The sequence below is a fragment of the Plodia interpunctella genome, chromosome 21 (genome assembly GCF_027563975.2).
Source record: "Plodia interpunctella isolate USDA-ARS_2022_Savannah chromosome 21, ilPloInte3.2, whole genome shotgun sequence".
Lineage (NCBI taxonomy): Eukaryota > Metazoa > Arthropoda > Insecta > Lepidoptera > Pyralidae > Plodia > Plodia interpunctella.
In genome coordinates this window covers 2,717,881-2,735,032 of record NC_071314.1, presented here as the reverse complement: position 1 = coordinate 2,735,032, position 17,152 = coordinate 2,717,881, and the positions used below count along the sequence as shown (strand labels likewise).

The 17,152-nt window shown below is 36.3% G+C and overlaps 1 protein-coding gene across 4 annotated transcripts in view; it reads right to left on the bottom strand.

Annotated features, from left to right (window-relative positions):
• Mhcl (Myosin heavy chain-like) overlaps positions 1 to 17,152 on the bottom strand; it is a 178,232-nt gene that overhangs the window by 99,890 nt on the left and 61,190 nt on the right. For all 4 annotated transcript variants that reach the window (XM_053761585.1, XM_053761586.1, XM_053761588.1 and 1 more), the window contains 7 exons: positions 5,648 to 5,830; positions 5,263 to 5,442; positions 4,704 to 4,828; positions 2,169 to 2,306; positions 1,375 to 1,518; positions 882 to 1,111; positions 113 to 263 (listed from right to left, as the gene is read on the bottom strand). In XM_053761585.1, the coding sequence (XP_053617560.1) occupies positions 113 to 263; positions 882 to 1,111; positions 1,375 to 1,518; positions 2,169 to 2,306; positions 4,704 to 4,828; positions 5,263 to 5,442; positions 5,648 to 5,830 (1,151 nt within the window). The remainder of the gene's footprint in view (positions 1 to 112; positions 264 to 881; positions 1,112 to 1,374; positions 1,519 to 2,168; positions 2,307 to 4,703; positions 4,829 to 5,262; positions 5,443 to 5,647; positions 5,831 to 17,152) is intronic.

Here is a 17,152-nt window from a genome sequence, read left to right as displayed (position 1 = left end):
TTAAAGGATCTTTAGTTGAGAAAAAAAGCTCTCGTTTCCCTCATCTGTGTACACCGAGCATTATGTATAAGCAATGAGTTTAAAAACAAAAACAACGTGTTCTTCTTTATACCTGAGAGTGGAGTTGGTCTGCGGCGAGTTGGGCGCGGCGCCGGCGAACACGGCCCGGCTGAGCTCGTCCGCGCCCGCGCCCAGCAGCCGCGCCGCACGCTGCCCGCAACCCATACTTGCGAATTGGTACTTTAGCCCCGATCCTGTGTTGGCTAAAATAAAAACAAATTTTATTTTTATATATATTTTTGTCTGATATAAATAAAATAATTTATTTTATAAAAACAATAATTTTACTTATTACATTGTGATGTAATAACATTTTGGAGACAAGCGTTATTGTGGTCGGATCTCGTGGATGCAATAAAACGTTGTAGATGCCGTCGTCTGGGACCTATCCTGAATGTATCATCAGATCATGCATATCATTATAACGCATTGTCATCTAAACTAAACGTGTATATAAAATTTTTGCTCTTTTGGTTGAAGATAATCTGATTCAAAGTTGAGTTGCAAGATTCCACGTATACATACATTGAATATTAAAATAAAAGATTGTAAAAATTACCGTGAATTCTTCCGGAATTATGACCAAAGCTGTAAAGGTAACTTCCAGACCGTTTGAGGTCTCAAAGGAAGGAGATGCCATGAAAACTGAGTCAAGTGAGGCTTCTCCAGCAACAACTTGTGTTTCGGCTATACAATCTATGGCTCATCTGCTGTCCCAACTGCCCTACGTCCTGCACATGAACTTGAACACGACCAATACTACACAAAGAAAAGACATGACAGAGCGATCAGCGTGGCCACATACGGCAAGAAGTAGGTACCTTTGACAGCGCCAGCCCACCCCAAATGGCAGACAGCGGCGGCGATCTTCCATATAGCCAGTTGCTCCTGCTCCGTGACTGCCAGCTGCTGCAGCGCTTCCTTCAGCGCGGAGAACTCCGCTGGCGCGTCCGCTTTCTCGCTGCAGCCGATGAAGGGGTTCGGCGAGTTCGCCGGCGCTTGGTCGAATAGCAGTTCGCGGCGGAGGCGGCCGTCACAGCCGTTGAATATACTAGAAAATAACATAAATTCAGGAATTTTTTCATCTTATTTAATTATTTTCAAAACCTTAATTCCTTCTCCAGAGCCGCTGACGGCCCAAAGCTCAGCTATTTACCTATGATTTTACAACCGGCCCTCTGTTTGACGTCAACGGTCTTTGGGAATGCTTATAATAAAAATAACATCTTTTTTAACTGTAACATATAATTATATTTATATTACAGATAACAGATTAGACCACCAACCAACATTTGCATGACAGATGGTACGTACATGTGTAATGCTCTGAGCTGGGTCTGGCCAGGCTTGAGGTCCGGCAGCAAGGTCTGCACCGACGCTGACACTAAGGCGCCGCCACCGTCGAAGTCCAACGATGTCAGTGACACGAAACGAGACGCGTGCGGGTTCGAGGTCGTGCTGAAAAGAGACAACATTTTTTTTCAGCTTAAAAATTAGCCTTTAAATATTTGGCTGTGATTTTACAACCGACCGTCTGTCTGACTTCAAACCTCATTGAGAATGTCATTGTTGACTATCAGCTGCCTAGGCTATGTCCCTTGTTCACCACGTAAGACATCCACGGGTGAATAAGCAGTGATCCTTTAATATGGCAGTGAGAAAATAACATTCTTGCGGTGAGTACAACGATAATTGAATCATAAAATTGAACGTTAAGTACCTACCTGTCTAATTTCCTAAATTCTAGAAACAACTTTTTTGGTTTATCAATATATAGCTAAAGAAAGCTTGATCTCACATCCTTGCTTTCTTCCTATTTCTTTTACGACAAACATTGTAAATGCTAAATTAAAAATTGTTTTGTTTTTGCCTCTATACGATATATCTACACCGATTTGCCAATCTTCTCATAATATATATATAGTCAGGAGCACGGAGGAAATAGGCTACTTTTCGTCCAGAAAAAGGTATAGTCAGGAGCACGGAGGAAACAGGCTGCTTTTCGTCCAGAAAAAAGGTACACGAAATGTTTCAACGCCGATACGTCCTGCCCGAATCTATGTCTTTATTTGGGTGATACTCGTGCATAAAAGAAATATATAACTCACCGACAAGACCCGAAGGCATGCAGCACATCGAAAGCGGCTTCGAATCTCTCTGGCGTCAGTTTGGAGCCCTGCGCGGGGTACGCGCTAGCGAGGTACCACACGCAGTGGCGCATTGCCGACGTCTTCCCTGATCCTGACCTGGGAATAATAAATATATGTATATAAAATGTTGTCTAGAATTAAGATTAGGTAAATAATGACATAACCTGACAAAAAGTATACACGTTATGGTGTGTATTTCACATGAAACTTGCCAAATACTGAAATATAATTTTATCTTATGACTAAGGGAGAAAATGCTGCCCTGACATCTGATGGACAACAACAGCATTCTCAAAAAAGCGTTGACGTAAGTCAGGTCGTAATAGTAAAGCCAAATAATCAGGTTATGATGAGTTCGGGAAATAAAAAGTAGGAAATCGGACTCTGGGCTCCAACGCTCAACTGCGGAGGAAGTAATCGGGAGAACGATCAGATGAGAGAGAGAGAGAGAGATAGCTTCCTCTAAAATTAAAAAATATCGAAATGTGAATAAACTGGTTTATGGATTTACATTTAAAATCTGCCACAAAATTTATATTTCCATTACAATGATAATATATTCATGATAAACCACCTTACAAGGCTTGCCTTCGATAATGCAAAATTTCATACTCTCCATTAGCAGCGATGCCGTGACTAATTCCGATAATTGACATATAAAACGACATCTAAACTAGCAGGTCATATATATATGTATAAAGCTTCGGGAAGAAATTGACTAAAACTAGTGAAAATTGCATTAAAAACGCGTGGTTTAAAAGAAAGAAAGTTGAAGATTTACAGGTTCTTAAATGAATTAAAATCAATTAGAAATCACAGGCACATTTTCACGTCAAACTTTATATACTAAATTTAAAAAGCCTCTTCCTTCTTCAAAGAGTTTCTTCTTTGATCTACTTAGACTATCACAAAAAAGTACCAAAGTTTTTTTTATATGGAAAAGCTAATAGATGACTTTTCAAATAGTTCCCTATCTCACCCTCGCGTATTACCGGTTTCATTCCATGCTGTTGTGAAAACCTGAGGTCATAGTTAAAAAGTATATTTTGAAATTTTGAAGATTGGAAATGATTTAACCCCGGCCGCCAGCGACGTCTACCCTCCTTGGGAATGCTATCGTTACTTACCTGCCGCCAAAGCCATGTGTGCTAGACGCCTCGTATTCATATTCTAGGATGAAACCACACCCTCCTACTTTTCAAACAACTTATCATGTGATTGACCTGTCCTGCTTTTCACAATCACATATATTAAAAATATCTTGTTCTTACGCGCTGTATGGTATTTCTCAGATCATCTACCTATTAATTACTACATATAAATAGCAGTCATTTTACATAAGCGGTTACCAACACACGATATTTGAATGGTATGTTTTAATTGCTTATAGCAAACATAATTTTATTTTAGGGGTCCGTAAACGGGTCCGACTATTTACTAAGATTTCGCTGCCCGTTCGTCTGTCTGTCTGTTCATCTGTCTCAAGGCTGTATCTCACGAACCGTGTTTTTTAGACAGTTGAGTTTTTCACAGGAAATTAGTTTCTATAACAACAAATACTAAGTAAAACAGAAGAAAATAAGTATTTAAGATGTCTCCCATACAACAAACGTCGTTTTTATAGATGGATACGGTAACTTTTGTGCGCAAGTCCGACTTGCACGTGGTCGGTTTTGTTAATTACAAAGGCGCTGTCTTAACGGTTATGCTATTAAGGAGTTGCGTGTAAATGAGATGTTAGGTTAGGATAAACCTGAATTTCTGTGTACCATTGCCGTTATGTGTGTATTACCTGGACATACCATCTGTTTAACTGTAAAAATACTTTTATGACATTATCCTTAGTTTGGTTATAATAATATAATTACCTCTTGCATATAAAGAACTAATAATCTTCAGATGGTCCCGGCTGTAATAATGGTAAAAATAATCATTTCATCTAAATAAAACATCGAAATTAACCACGACCTTCCTAAAGAAAAGATAAAATATTAAATTTCACACAAACAAGTGCGTATGTGTATGCGCGTATACATGATAGGTAGATTATCTAGCTTAAGAAATATGTACTTCATTAATTTAGACATTATTCATGTGAAAGTTATGTGTGTTATTAATTAAGTTTTCAACTACGAATGTAAAATGCCTTTTTAAATTTGTAATCGAATGTCCGGAAGTCCGAAGAGTCCGGAATTTCTCGACATCTTCTTATTATTTTCAAAATGTGTAAAATACTTAAGTAAGTAAAGCTGGGAAAACTAGTTGTGCATACTAGTTGATCCATGGGGAAATCACGATACTGATGGCCGAATTTTGCAGCTTCCCTTGAAGGCATCCAGTGATAATGCACAAGAAATGAAGTGCAATGACTATATTGTCCAAATCACGAAGGCTGCCGAAGTGCTGAACCATATCGCTTCTAAGCAGCCTTCTAGAGTTTATAGGCAAATCTTTTGATGTGCAGTTTGTGGCTTATATGATGACGTCACTTACCTTCCAAGGAACACAATGGCTCGGTCGCGCCTGGATGCCAGCATACAGCGGTGAGCGGATTGTGCAGCAGCGAACACATGCGGCGGCATGTCGTCCGAACGACAGCCTCGGAACATGGCCGCTACCTGAAAATTTAGAGTTGATATGTACTTTACTCGTTCGTAAAGTAAAATAAAAATCTTTTTTTTTTTTTCATAAAAAAACCTGCCATTTTACATACAACTAGATGTTGCCCAGGGCTTCGCTACCGTGAGAATTTTGAAACCGATTTCAAAAATTATTTCACCATTAGAAAGGTACATTATCCAAGATTGCTATAGATATTTATCTCAAAATTCCCACGGGAGCGAAGCCCCGGGCAACATCTAGTTATGAATAAAGTTCAAATTTGTTCATTTTAGTTGGTATCATAACAATGTCCATTTCAATATTTATTTTCTATGTTAAAGAGAACAGTTTTCTTCGACCAGAGTACTAGGAGAACATAACATAGACATAGTATAGACAAGATTCAAAAAAATACAGTTAAATATTTTGTTGATAATAAAACAATACTCACTTTCTCAGTATAAATGGGAGCCGACTTCTTTGGCGGTCCAAGTACCAGGAGAGCATGACCGGCGCGGGCGTGGGGCAGACCAGCAGCATAGCGCGATCTGAGCACATTGAGTGCACCGCATTCGTTTAGGCAACGCAGGGAAGCTATGTCTTCACACCGCTCCAGTCGTGGTGGATTGGCCTGGTACCAATAGCAAACCATGGATAATAATGAAGGGGTGTTTATAGGTCTCATATAGTTATTTTACTCAGTGGTCTGTTTCGCATTGTCTAGATCTGAAGCAAACGCACCACCAAGACAACTAAAATAAAAACTATCAAGTCACACGTGTCTGGCCATGAACACAAAGCCAGTCTTCACAATCTCAATAGGGGCAAACACCTACCTTTTCCAGATCATCTTCATCGACGGTAAGTATCTCGCCAGTCTGCACCACCCTGACTCTTGCGCGACCAGCGTCCGCGTCTCCTTCCCTGACGACGGCAGTGAAGCCGCCGCGGTGGGCGAGCCACATCTGTCCCGTTTGAAGCCATTCTTTCTCGCATGCCAGTTGCTCTTCGGATTTTGCCTTCAGAAAAAAAAAAATCATATTTGAAATATTCCATAAGATTTGAATAAAGAATACACGAGATTTAGGGCCTGTTTCACCACATTCTGATAAAATATCATATTGTGATTTGATAGATAAACGTTATTTGTCAGTTAGCCTTATCCAACACTTGTGAAACACAATTTTTAACGCTATCTGTTCGCTAAATTACATATAGACTATCAAATATTATGCACAGTAAGCGGTGAAACAAGGCCTTAATATTATTAATTTGGGGCACGCAGAAACAATTTTATGATCGTTAAGCTAAAAATCCACTATAAGTTGAGTGAGATATTCCTGGCCGTGGCGCAATGAAGCCATGAACACTTGGATAACTGACGTTGTCGTGACATTTAGGTCAAGGAAGTACAATTTCTACCACCATAATTGCATGTACGGCTGGTAGTAAGAAACAACGTACGTAAGTGATAAAAACATAACATTACATATTACTGCATTACTACGCTAATTTTCCATAATGCTGCATTTTCTTAAGTAATTTGAACGACACGAGCATCGCCCATTACGAGTTTCACCACATCAGCGTTAGTTAAAGTGCTGTTTCGAACACGACTGCAGACTATTATGCACCAATATATTATATAATTTCATTAGAGGAAATATTTACAACCAATTCCTCATATTGAAAAAAAAAGTTAAAGAATTTTAATTGTTTCAAGCCAGTATTTCAATTAAAAAATATTTTTTTTCTGCCGCTCGATTTTTTTATTTTCGAATTCTACCCTAATTAATTCAAATAATGCTAACTTTAACAGTACCTAGTGATAGATTTTCTTTGTGATGTTCACTTCTTGTCACTAAATTACGATATTCAGAAAAAAACAGAAGAATATCGCAATAAAAGCTATCTTAGTTAAAGATGTTACTTGTAGTTGCAGTTTGCAGTCACGATCGGATTTCCACCTTATTCCCTCAAACGACTGCGAGAGTCGCCGATCATAAATATGTGGAAAAGCTACCTTTCACTAATGAAACATAAAATGTTTTATGTTTCTAGTAATATAGCATTAGCGAATTTCACAGAAATAACTTTCATTAAGATTGACAAAATTTCACAATCTTATGTCACAGTATAATAAAGAGCCTAATCTAACCTACTACCTTATGTGCATGTGCAACAAGTATTGCTTATTCGTACGTAGACTGTCTACTTCGGAATTTGTCGTAGAATGGATCTTACTAACAACGCTTCAAAATTACTCAGTATATATACTCAGTATATATATTGATCTCTTCCTTCTTCTTTTCGAGTGTGTTATTGGTGGCTGGCATTGGTGTAAGATCTTATTCAAGTCGCCTATATGTGATAAATTTCTCAGAACAATGAAGACAGAATAACCGCAGGCAATGTCAGTAATTTGGTATATTACACGGGCTAGTGACGCGGCATGTCGTGCGGGGAAACTAACTAATACGGTTTATTAGTGCCGTTTAGCGAACACTTAGTCTTTTCAGTGGAACCTACGACCGTGTGAAGTGGTTTTTATTTGTGGAAATATCTCTCTATGTGCGTAGTGCGGCTATTTATATCTCGCCCTAGAGTCGATTTGAAGTGAGATGCAGCTTACCAATCAAAGTGCGCCATTGTGACGTAACGACAACCACACAGCAATGTGATTGGTTCGTTGAGTCTCACCTCGAATTGATTCGATAGTGAGAAGGAAAATGCCAAACCGCACTTCGCCCTCAGGTTATATTATAATGTTTCTTGGCTTTTTCATTACTATTAAGACATTCTTATCGAATTCGTAACAATGTTGCTGCCACACTTCGAATAAATGAATTGAAGATAGATAGTTCTGCATCGAAATAGGGGAATCGTGACCTAACATCCATTCCATACATCTACACAGCGCCAACATTATATTAATGCCAAATGTGATTTATATCATCAGAAATCTATGCAAATACAAGTGACTGAGTCAGATAAATCAGTGTTTGCTATACGAAGCGAATAAATAAATCATTCACACGACAATCGCGAATTTCAAGCCTACGCGCGTGTTGCACGCCTGACGTGTTCAGCCATTCAGGGCTGTCACTTGTCAGATTACCGTCAAAGTTTATCTGAAATAGGCCCTGCCTGTAGGTAAGAGCTTAAGAGTGCGCGCCAGATAAGTCTGCGCGTGACAATTCAGGAACTATCAATAACACATAGGCCAAATCGTTGTTTGCACCGACAGTAGCGCCACGATTCTATTATGAAATGAAGATATCTTATAAGAGTAAGTAGTTTTCTATTTTCCACATGTCTTATCAAATGAGTTTTACCACTATCGTTAAATTCAATAGTTGATTATACTTTTCATTATAAATCTGTTAGCTGCATTAAAGTAACTAAAGATATGTTTTTTTAAATTATTATTTACAATGTACGAAAACTATTAAAACATTTGTTGGCAGTTTTTGGGATGAAATGGAAACATACGGGGGAATGAGATTTTACCCGACAAAAACTCGATTAGTGGATTGGTTTATGGATTCTCGCATCCTCGGGACAACTATCTTGTGACTTAAGTTACAGATACTAAACGTTCTCATGCTAAATAACTTAATTATGTTATATACATACAACAAATATTTTTATATTTAGCAGCCCTAACATTTTCGCCCACAAAACAGACATGAGGAGCAGGAAGCTATAAACGCATGCACTTAAACGATACCTACGTTACAATTACCTAGTTCGCGTAAACTATGTAATTCTTGATAATGATAGGATTATGAGTTATGATTCCCTAAGCATAATGGCACAATTTATTTGCTAAAATCTTTACAATTTGGTAACGCCACAAACAAATATTCTTAACGTTATTTATTTATTCGCTGCACTAATTTTCATTACATTGTTCTAAGTACTTTACAATGATTTTTTGCACAGCACAATTTTTTTTGTTTCTTCAATGGTTACAAGTATGATTTACGAACAATAAAGTTTAGTAAATAAACAATTTTATGAGCAGATTTGGATGATGCAATTGAGTTACTTTATCTTGCCCCTACTTCTGTATTTAATTTTTTTAAAGATGTCGTGGCGTATCAGTTATCCTAACATGACAAAACAGTCAAAAACTAAATACAGTTTGTCAAGAAAGTGATGAAAATAAATCAGGGCGCTGCTAACACTCCACTCACACCACCATACCATCATCAACACAACCACCACAAGTCACATCGCAAATTCAGTCTAGTTTCGACCAGGGCGATTACAAGGTTGTTGAAACGTCAGCTACATTAAGGCAACTCTCTGCACACTAGCAACACCTCATATTTTTATTACCCTTCGGTCTTGGAGATAATAAAAAACAAATGAACAACAATTTAGGATCGCGTCAGATCGGGCCGTGCGAGAAATGATAGCTTTATTGTTTTTATTTCTTAGTGAAAATTAAAAATATATTTTTACAGATTATGTCACACACCGAATAAAGAAAATTAATAGATATACGCAGTTAAATAAGTATTTACTCAAATCAATATTTATCATAACAGTAATCACACGCCTATTACAATAATCAAACTTAACAAAGCCTATCAGATACGGCAAATCAATAATTGTACCGTTTCTATCTTATTATCCTATATTAAAATGCACAGCAAATTGCAATTGTGTAGTGGTAATAAATAAGTAAAGTCGATACGGTCTCCTACTAATAGTCGTCCGATCTGTTTGATTAGATTGGTCTAATTTTAATAAGTTGATGTTGATATTGCCACACAGCTAAATACGGCCGTCCAGTTTCGCTACTACTCTCGACTTTGTCTACCCCGCAAGGGATACGGAAATATTGAAAATTTCAATCGAAATATTGAAAATTTCAATCGAAAATTTGGCCAAAATATAAATATTTTGGCCAAATTTTCGTATGTAGATGAAAAAGCTGCAGTTCTCAACAAACTTGTATAATATTCTGATTTAATTTTAAATTATAAATTTCAACAACGGACGGTAGCATAAAACAAGATAAGTACATTTCGGCGTCGAATATAAATGATAATAACCAATACCAGGAAAGCATAAACAGTGCCAGTGTCACCATAAAACTTTGTATCGAAATACATTGTGTACGCTAAGCAGCACATCAATCTATTCGAAATCATTGCGAATTCGCATCTATTACCACAGCATAGAAGTCTATGCAGACAACTTGACGCGCGGTTGAATGTACGCAAGTAAAGATTTCCCTTTTTCTATGGAATGTTCTTTAAAAAATGCTCAAAATGTTGTCTATCGGAGATATTGTTGAGGAAACAAAAATATATACATATTTTACATTTCACTTGATCATTCACAATTAAAATAATATGTATGATTTTTCCTTCTATAATCCTTTATGTAGGTACCATTTACAAAAGTGATGAAATTTTAAATACTGTTATAAAGCAGTGAGAATCAGCCAAAACAAATTCATTGCAAACTCGCCGCTATTACCGCGCCATAGAAGTTTATGCATGGTAACTTCATGTGCTGTTGACTGTACGTATAACTTATTATGTTTTTACCAGAGCTAAGTAAATACATATATCGCCTAACATTAAAAACTGCCAAGCCAGTGGTTCCCAACAAAATTACAGCGACCGCTACTCTCCTTATAAGGCCGCCTGTGAAGCCCCAACGATCGAAGTCTGACGCTCCGCTTCTGTGTGGCATAAATCGTGACACACGGACGGTCACAGAGAGTGTGTTCCTGATGACACCATGTCTTTGCCTCTCATCTAAACCTCGATATGAATCACTAGGTACATAGTATAAAACAAAGTCACTTCCCGCTGTCTGTTTGTCGCTATTAGTTCTTTATAACTACGCAACGGATTTTAATGCGGGTTTTTATAGATACATGTTTCTAGAGGAAGGTTTAGGTGTAAGTATATTTATTATGGTTTTACCCGAGCGAAGCCGGGACGGGCCACGAGTATATAAATAAACCTTCAGCTTGTATGCTAGTCTGGGAGCGAAAGAAAAGAAGCTGCGTCTCTTCCCGCGCAGATTGTAAAAGTTAATCATTATCTAATCGGCAGGTATATAATTGGATATATATGTATGTATGAATATAAAACTCACATCTAATATAATACAACTATTGATTAAAAGTATGTCCACGAAACTAAGTTTAATTTGACAATCTATAAAGTAAGAAATTATGAAAATTCTGGAAAGTCTTCCTCTTCTTCCTTCTTCTTGCTTAACTTCAATTAGGATCGACATCTAGTCACTAATTGGAACACATCGGATAGGAACCGAGTCCGTCGTAGCTTTATGTGAACATTAAGACAATTAACTGCACTGCTCGACCGCCAAAGGCAATTGACAACCCACAAGTAAGGGTTAACATGTTAAGACCTTTTGTTTTTGCCCAGGTCGTTCCTTTACTGGTATAGTCCTTAACTAAATAAATTTCATCTCTACATGGATGACAATTGAAAAAAAAAACCCTTAAAATTCGGAAGATTCGGCTGTGTTTTTACAGCCGCCGTCAACCCTCCAGTTTGGAATGCTATTGTTGTTGTTGCCTATCAGCTGCCTAGACTGTGTCCCTTAGTCGCCTCGTACGACATCCACGGAAGAATATGGAGTGGTCCTATTCTAAGGCGGAACTACACGTCACACGCCGTTAGCCAAATAAATATATAGGCATAAATCACACAAATGCACATTCAAACTTCTTTATTAATTACTTATTGAAATAAAAAATTTAATTAAAATGTTTGGTCCATGCTTAAATCTAAGTGTACTGCTGAATTCCAAAGCGCACGTATTGGATTCGCCACAAAGTTTGAACGGAAAATGGGATATATATAATGGGATATATTAACGAAACTACATCTAATAACAAACACATATAATAAACAATATCAATTACAAATGACTCGTACGACCCGAGAGGATTCTAGGGCGGAACCACACGCCACAATCGCGCTTAATCTGAATATCTGGCGTTTCCAATTTGGAAAACTTGAAAGATAAAGTGAATCTATTCTATGTTGCTGAGAAACATGAAACACGTGGCTCTCAAACTGTAATCCCTAATAAGCCAAATGGTTACCCATTAGCATTGTTTGCGGCATTAAACCGTAGTGTTACATTGCAAGCTGAGTTATATTTAGCCTCCGAAACCACGGTGCAGTTACAAAACGATGTGTGCTGCTTGTACTGCCGCCCACGCTGATACGCGCTGTAGGGTTACCAACATAGAGTTAATGGTTGCATGGAATAGACGAGTCTGAAACGGTTCTCCGAGAATTGCTTCGTCTACGGATGTTTCGTCGACAGAATGTTGCGACCTCAGGCGTTTGAACGACAGAACCCTTCATCTACGAACGATTCGCCGACATAATGTCTCCTCTATTCTGTCGGCGAATCGTTCGTAGATGAAGGGTTCTGTCGTTTCAGACTCGAATAGACAGCATTTCATCTTACTAGGGCTACGCTATTAGCCATACAGTATATGCGAAATTTTGGGAAGTTGTCCCTATTTCCTACTCATCAGATTACAAAGTCTGATTTTGATGTTTATTATTAAAATTTGAAAAAAAAAATCATTTATGTAATTCTTTTTTGTACATAAAATTTTTGAGTTCGGGTTGCACCTATTTATATAAATTATTTTGTAACAGTAAACTGTAGCCCACTGTAACTTTAATATTATGTGTAAAATTAAACAGAGTAAGCTAAAAGATTTATCATATTTATAGTTTCCTTAAAACTTAAAACTTTTAGCGGGCATTAGAATTTTTTATAACGTAACTTCAGTTATGTCCATTTATATGTTCATATGAGAAATTTTTGAACGCGTATTAGTCGTCTCTATTTTTACTACATCTGTGGCTGGATACAAACAGATAAATTATGAAATTATTATAATTTACAATAATTATGTCTTTATCTCAACGTGAAATTACGAGATTTACGGTCAAAATAGACAGACGTGGCGGACGACTTCTATAAACTATGTGGCGACTTTTTTTACACACCACTTTGAATCTTTTACAGATAAACTAATATTTCCTTTAAATGAGGGTACCTATGTAAATGAAATTAAATAATACTAATAGCACTGTCGCACTTTATAATATAACAGGCAGAATAATCGACAGAAAGATACAAAGCTTTAGGTTAAAGTACGCTTTAACTTTTTTATGAATAACAGGAGCAGACTGTAAATCTTGCAATACCCCAAAGAGCCAACCCTAGTGCGCCGACTTGCATTTAGTGCAGGTGTCTCTGTAGTCCCTGCGACCTATAGGCGGTGTTTGCGTAAAGATAATTTTAAAAATAGGGCCTTATAAAACTTAACGACGCACCGTTTTAGATTGTAAGATACGCCTACGCGAGGTTAATGAACTATGGTGGATTTTTCGTGACTGTTAACAATTTTAATAACAAACACAGAAAAATAAAACAAATAAATGCTGACACAAGATATTTTTTTTTAATAATCAAGAAACATAACTATGCAAAAAAAAAAAACAACTTTATGAAAGCAGTTAATTTTTTCGTTAAATTATTGAATAATAAAAAATCTAAATTACTGATTATACGTATACAAAAATAACAGGAAAACGTGGGATTAATTAAGCAATTTGTATCAAAAATCATTAAGTCATTAAATAAATTTCAATTTAATCTGAGGGACACTGCTGTCTAATTAAAGGCAATATAAATTGAGACAAGCACAAATACAGCCTGTTAGCAGGCTAAATAAATAGCAAAACAAAATAAATAGTGTAATAATGCAGCATTATTTGCATTTTAAATCGGTTTTGATTGCAGTTATTAGTTGTAAATGTTATGATCATTTTGTATAACATAATTTTTGTCAATTTTCAATACACGTCCGGTCCCCTATTGTTACTGCACTAAAACTAAACCAAGGTATGTACATGTACATGAGGTTTAGCGAGCAGAGCATGCATATTACGAACTAGAATCGTGTTCCGTTACTTGTTACCACCATATGCTAGATGCATATTCCATCATTTGCAGGGCCTATTAGCGAGTATTGTGGACGTGGCTTGACCTCCAGTAACTCCACTAGGTTAAGGTTCATCGTGATATTTCTATTTTGATCTGTTCTAAGATAGTTCCATCGCAACTGTTGGATTTTTAATTTACAAGTTTTTATTTATTAGTATCTGTGTTCTTTAAAGTCTTGCTGTAAATAAATTTCTTATATGCCAAAGTGTGTCACTTTAACCAAGTTTTGATTTAGTGTAGGGCTCCGTAAAATACTTGGCTTTCCAAAAGGGTCAAAAACTATTCATATATCGTCTAAAACACAATCTTGAATTCAAGTGTAAACTTTACAGTACTGTTATCCGTAATCATAATTAGATCATAATGATGCGATAGTAATTTTTCTTTCGACTCTAATTTCAAAGAATATGATACTCTTAGAGGTATTTGCTTGACGACGGTCTATGTCGTGATCTACTATTGACATGTCTGCCTAAATGTCTAAATCTAAGCGGGGTTTAGAAATTCAGTCCGATCATTACCACAGTACAGCAGCGACGGTAAATTGTGCGAAATACCATGGGATATGATTTGCATTGTAACAATAACGCTAAGCATTTAGTATATGTTTCGCATTCTACTGAACAAACTAGTTTGTTCAGGACTATTCTAAGGGCCTGTTTCACCACTTTCTTATAGAATATCACATTGTAATCTGAAAGATAAACTACCAGGCAATCTAAAATTTGTGAAACAATTTTTAAATTTGTATTTTAAATTTTCGTCTGTTCGATAGGTTGAAACAGGCTTTACGATCTATTTAACTTCAAATTGGCAGATATATATTTCGTCGATTTAATTAAGGCATTTCTTCTCAGCAATGGTCGTTGCGAAATGTTATTAGTTTATAGCTTTGGTAAATATAATTTAATTTAGAATATAACGCGAAAAATTGCCCGTGAAGACCTAATTTCTGAATAAATTATTAGATTTTGATTTTGAAGGGTTTACGTTTGAAGACAGGAGAAAATAATTTTAAGATGATGACGATATTTTAACTTCGTCTAGATTTATAGAAAGAAACCACATCAATAAACAAATGAAAAACACAATATTCTGCGCGAACAAAATAAGCAAGCAGGTAAGTATTACCCAGTAAAGGCATTGTGAAACACAAGGATTTGTCCGAATGCCTAATTTAGTATTAGTCCTGACAATGCCCAATCTTATCGAGCTGTTACCATATCTCATGGTCAAAACCGGATCTCAATCTGTTCTGACGACTTGCCGACCTATTTCCAACGACTACCTATGATTTAAAACGTTGTTAATTGGATTTAGATAAATTAGAAACAATTTATTTTGTTATTCCTACTTATATATCGTCCGTGTGTTTTTGTTTCTTTATTTTAATTCACCGAACCTCCATATGCAATATGAATTTTGCATAATCTTTTATGACAGCTACATCTTATACGACTTTGGCCAAAAAGGGCAAGAAGGGAAGCTATAGCTTCTACATTATAAAAGTTGGTATGTACTGTGCGAGCATAACCAACGGCCAATGGTCCATAAAAGTCCAGGTCTGTCTTGTCTCTACCATCGAATGGGACATAACAAAACCTTTTAGGAAGCCGATGTCCTAGTTACGCCAATTGCCCAGCAGGATGTAGGCTGTGTCCAAGATCCCAATGTAGAAATAACGACATGCCGCTGTTCGTATGACCAGCATTTGAATGTTATTATTAACTCTTGTATACAAAATAACAGTGTAAATATGAAACTTACAAAATCTCCTAAGTACAAGCGCACTATTATATGGAAATTTCATTCAGCAGCGCGGAAGAGAAATAGAAAAAAGAGGCATTGGTGTGTACTAAGAAAAAGACGTGATGATACCATTGAACTTCAATTATTACAGTTTTAATCAAAATAGATAGATACTAAACGCATACATACCTAATTTTCAAAATGTGAACATAAACTAATTTTGTATTTTTATGCTGCGTTTTTAGATAGAATAATTGTACTAGATCAAAGGTACGCCATACGACGATTACTCTTGTTTAAATAGATATTGCATACAGAATGCAGCGCAGTACATTTTATATAGTTATCAAACCCAAAGTAAATTATTAAGTAGCGCTCCTAAAACATGCTCAAGCGCATCTTTATATTTTTCATGCTTTTTAATTATCTCCATAAGGGTCATCTGGCAAAGCCTGTAATTTATCTTTCTTCGTATCAAATGTGTACCTTTGATCGGTGCGCCTGTCAATTTATTCATTGACGCTGTTTTGCCATGTCATGTCAACAGTTTGAACCTTATTCCAATTGCAATTAGAACTCTTGTAAATATACTTTATTAGACGTGACTGCCAGTAATAACATACGCTGTAGTCTCTTTCACCATGTGGTTATGATTTACCTTAATCGCTTTGCTGTTTAAGGTCAGGGACATGTCTATAGGAGTCTATATTGCTATCATTATGGCTTATATGGGTCGATAGGTGAGTTGATTCTCTTACGTATAAGGACGATAGTGTAGAATGAGGAAAAAAATATAAAACTTTATTTTATCACCGTGATACACGATATCTATTATGAACGTCTAAATGGTAATGGAAATCTTAATCACAATTCACAGTAACATAACTGTTAGATTTTTGAAAAAGATATCCAGATTCGTGTAATGAAATGTTTACATACTTATTATAACTCTTTTTCATTTGAGCGATTTCCCGGTATTATAAAAAGTTAGAGACTAAAGTCAGCTTTCTTACATTTTCTACTCAAATTCGGGTATATCATCCTTGGCAAAATTACAAACATACATATAACAGTATAAATGAAATATGTTTAGCATTTATAATGTGTGATTAAAATCATGAATTGTGTGGATTTCTATAAGTAATAAATATTGTGATGCAACGTCACCAGTATTTACGATCTCTCTAAATGTGTTAATAGCACTAGTAACTATAATAGCGTATTTATTATAAAATATATTCCATATCAAGACATTGTTAGCACTAGGTCGTGAAATTAGAATAATAGTTTTTGAATTCCCATACCAGATTCTATTCACAAAATTGATGAATGACAGATAAATAGCCGCTCGCAGTTGCGTAACAAAAGGTATAATTTCAGTATAGAATTTTCTAAAAGCTAAGCTACAAATGTAACAAAGTACCGAAAGAAATCAAGATACAAAATCAGTTTAATTTATAATTTCACATTTACATTCACAAGGGAATTAACCTACGTAAAAACGTACTTGCCGATGACTTAGCACCGTGAAATATTGCAGAAATATGGTCGTA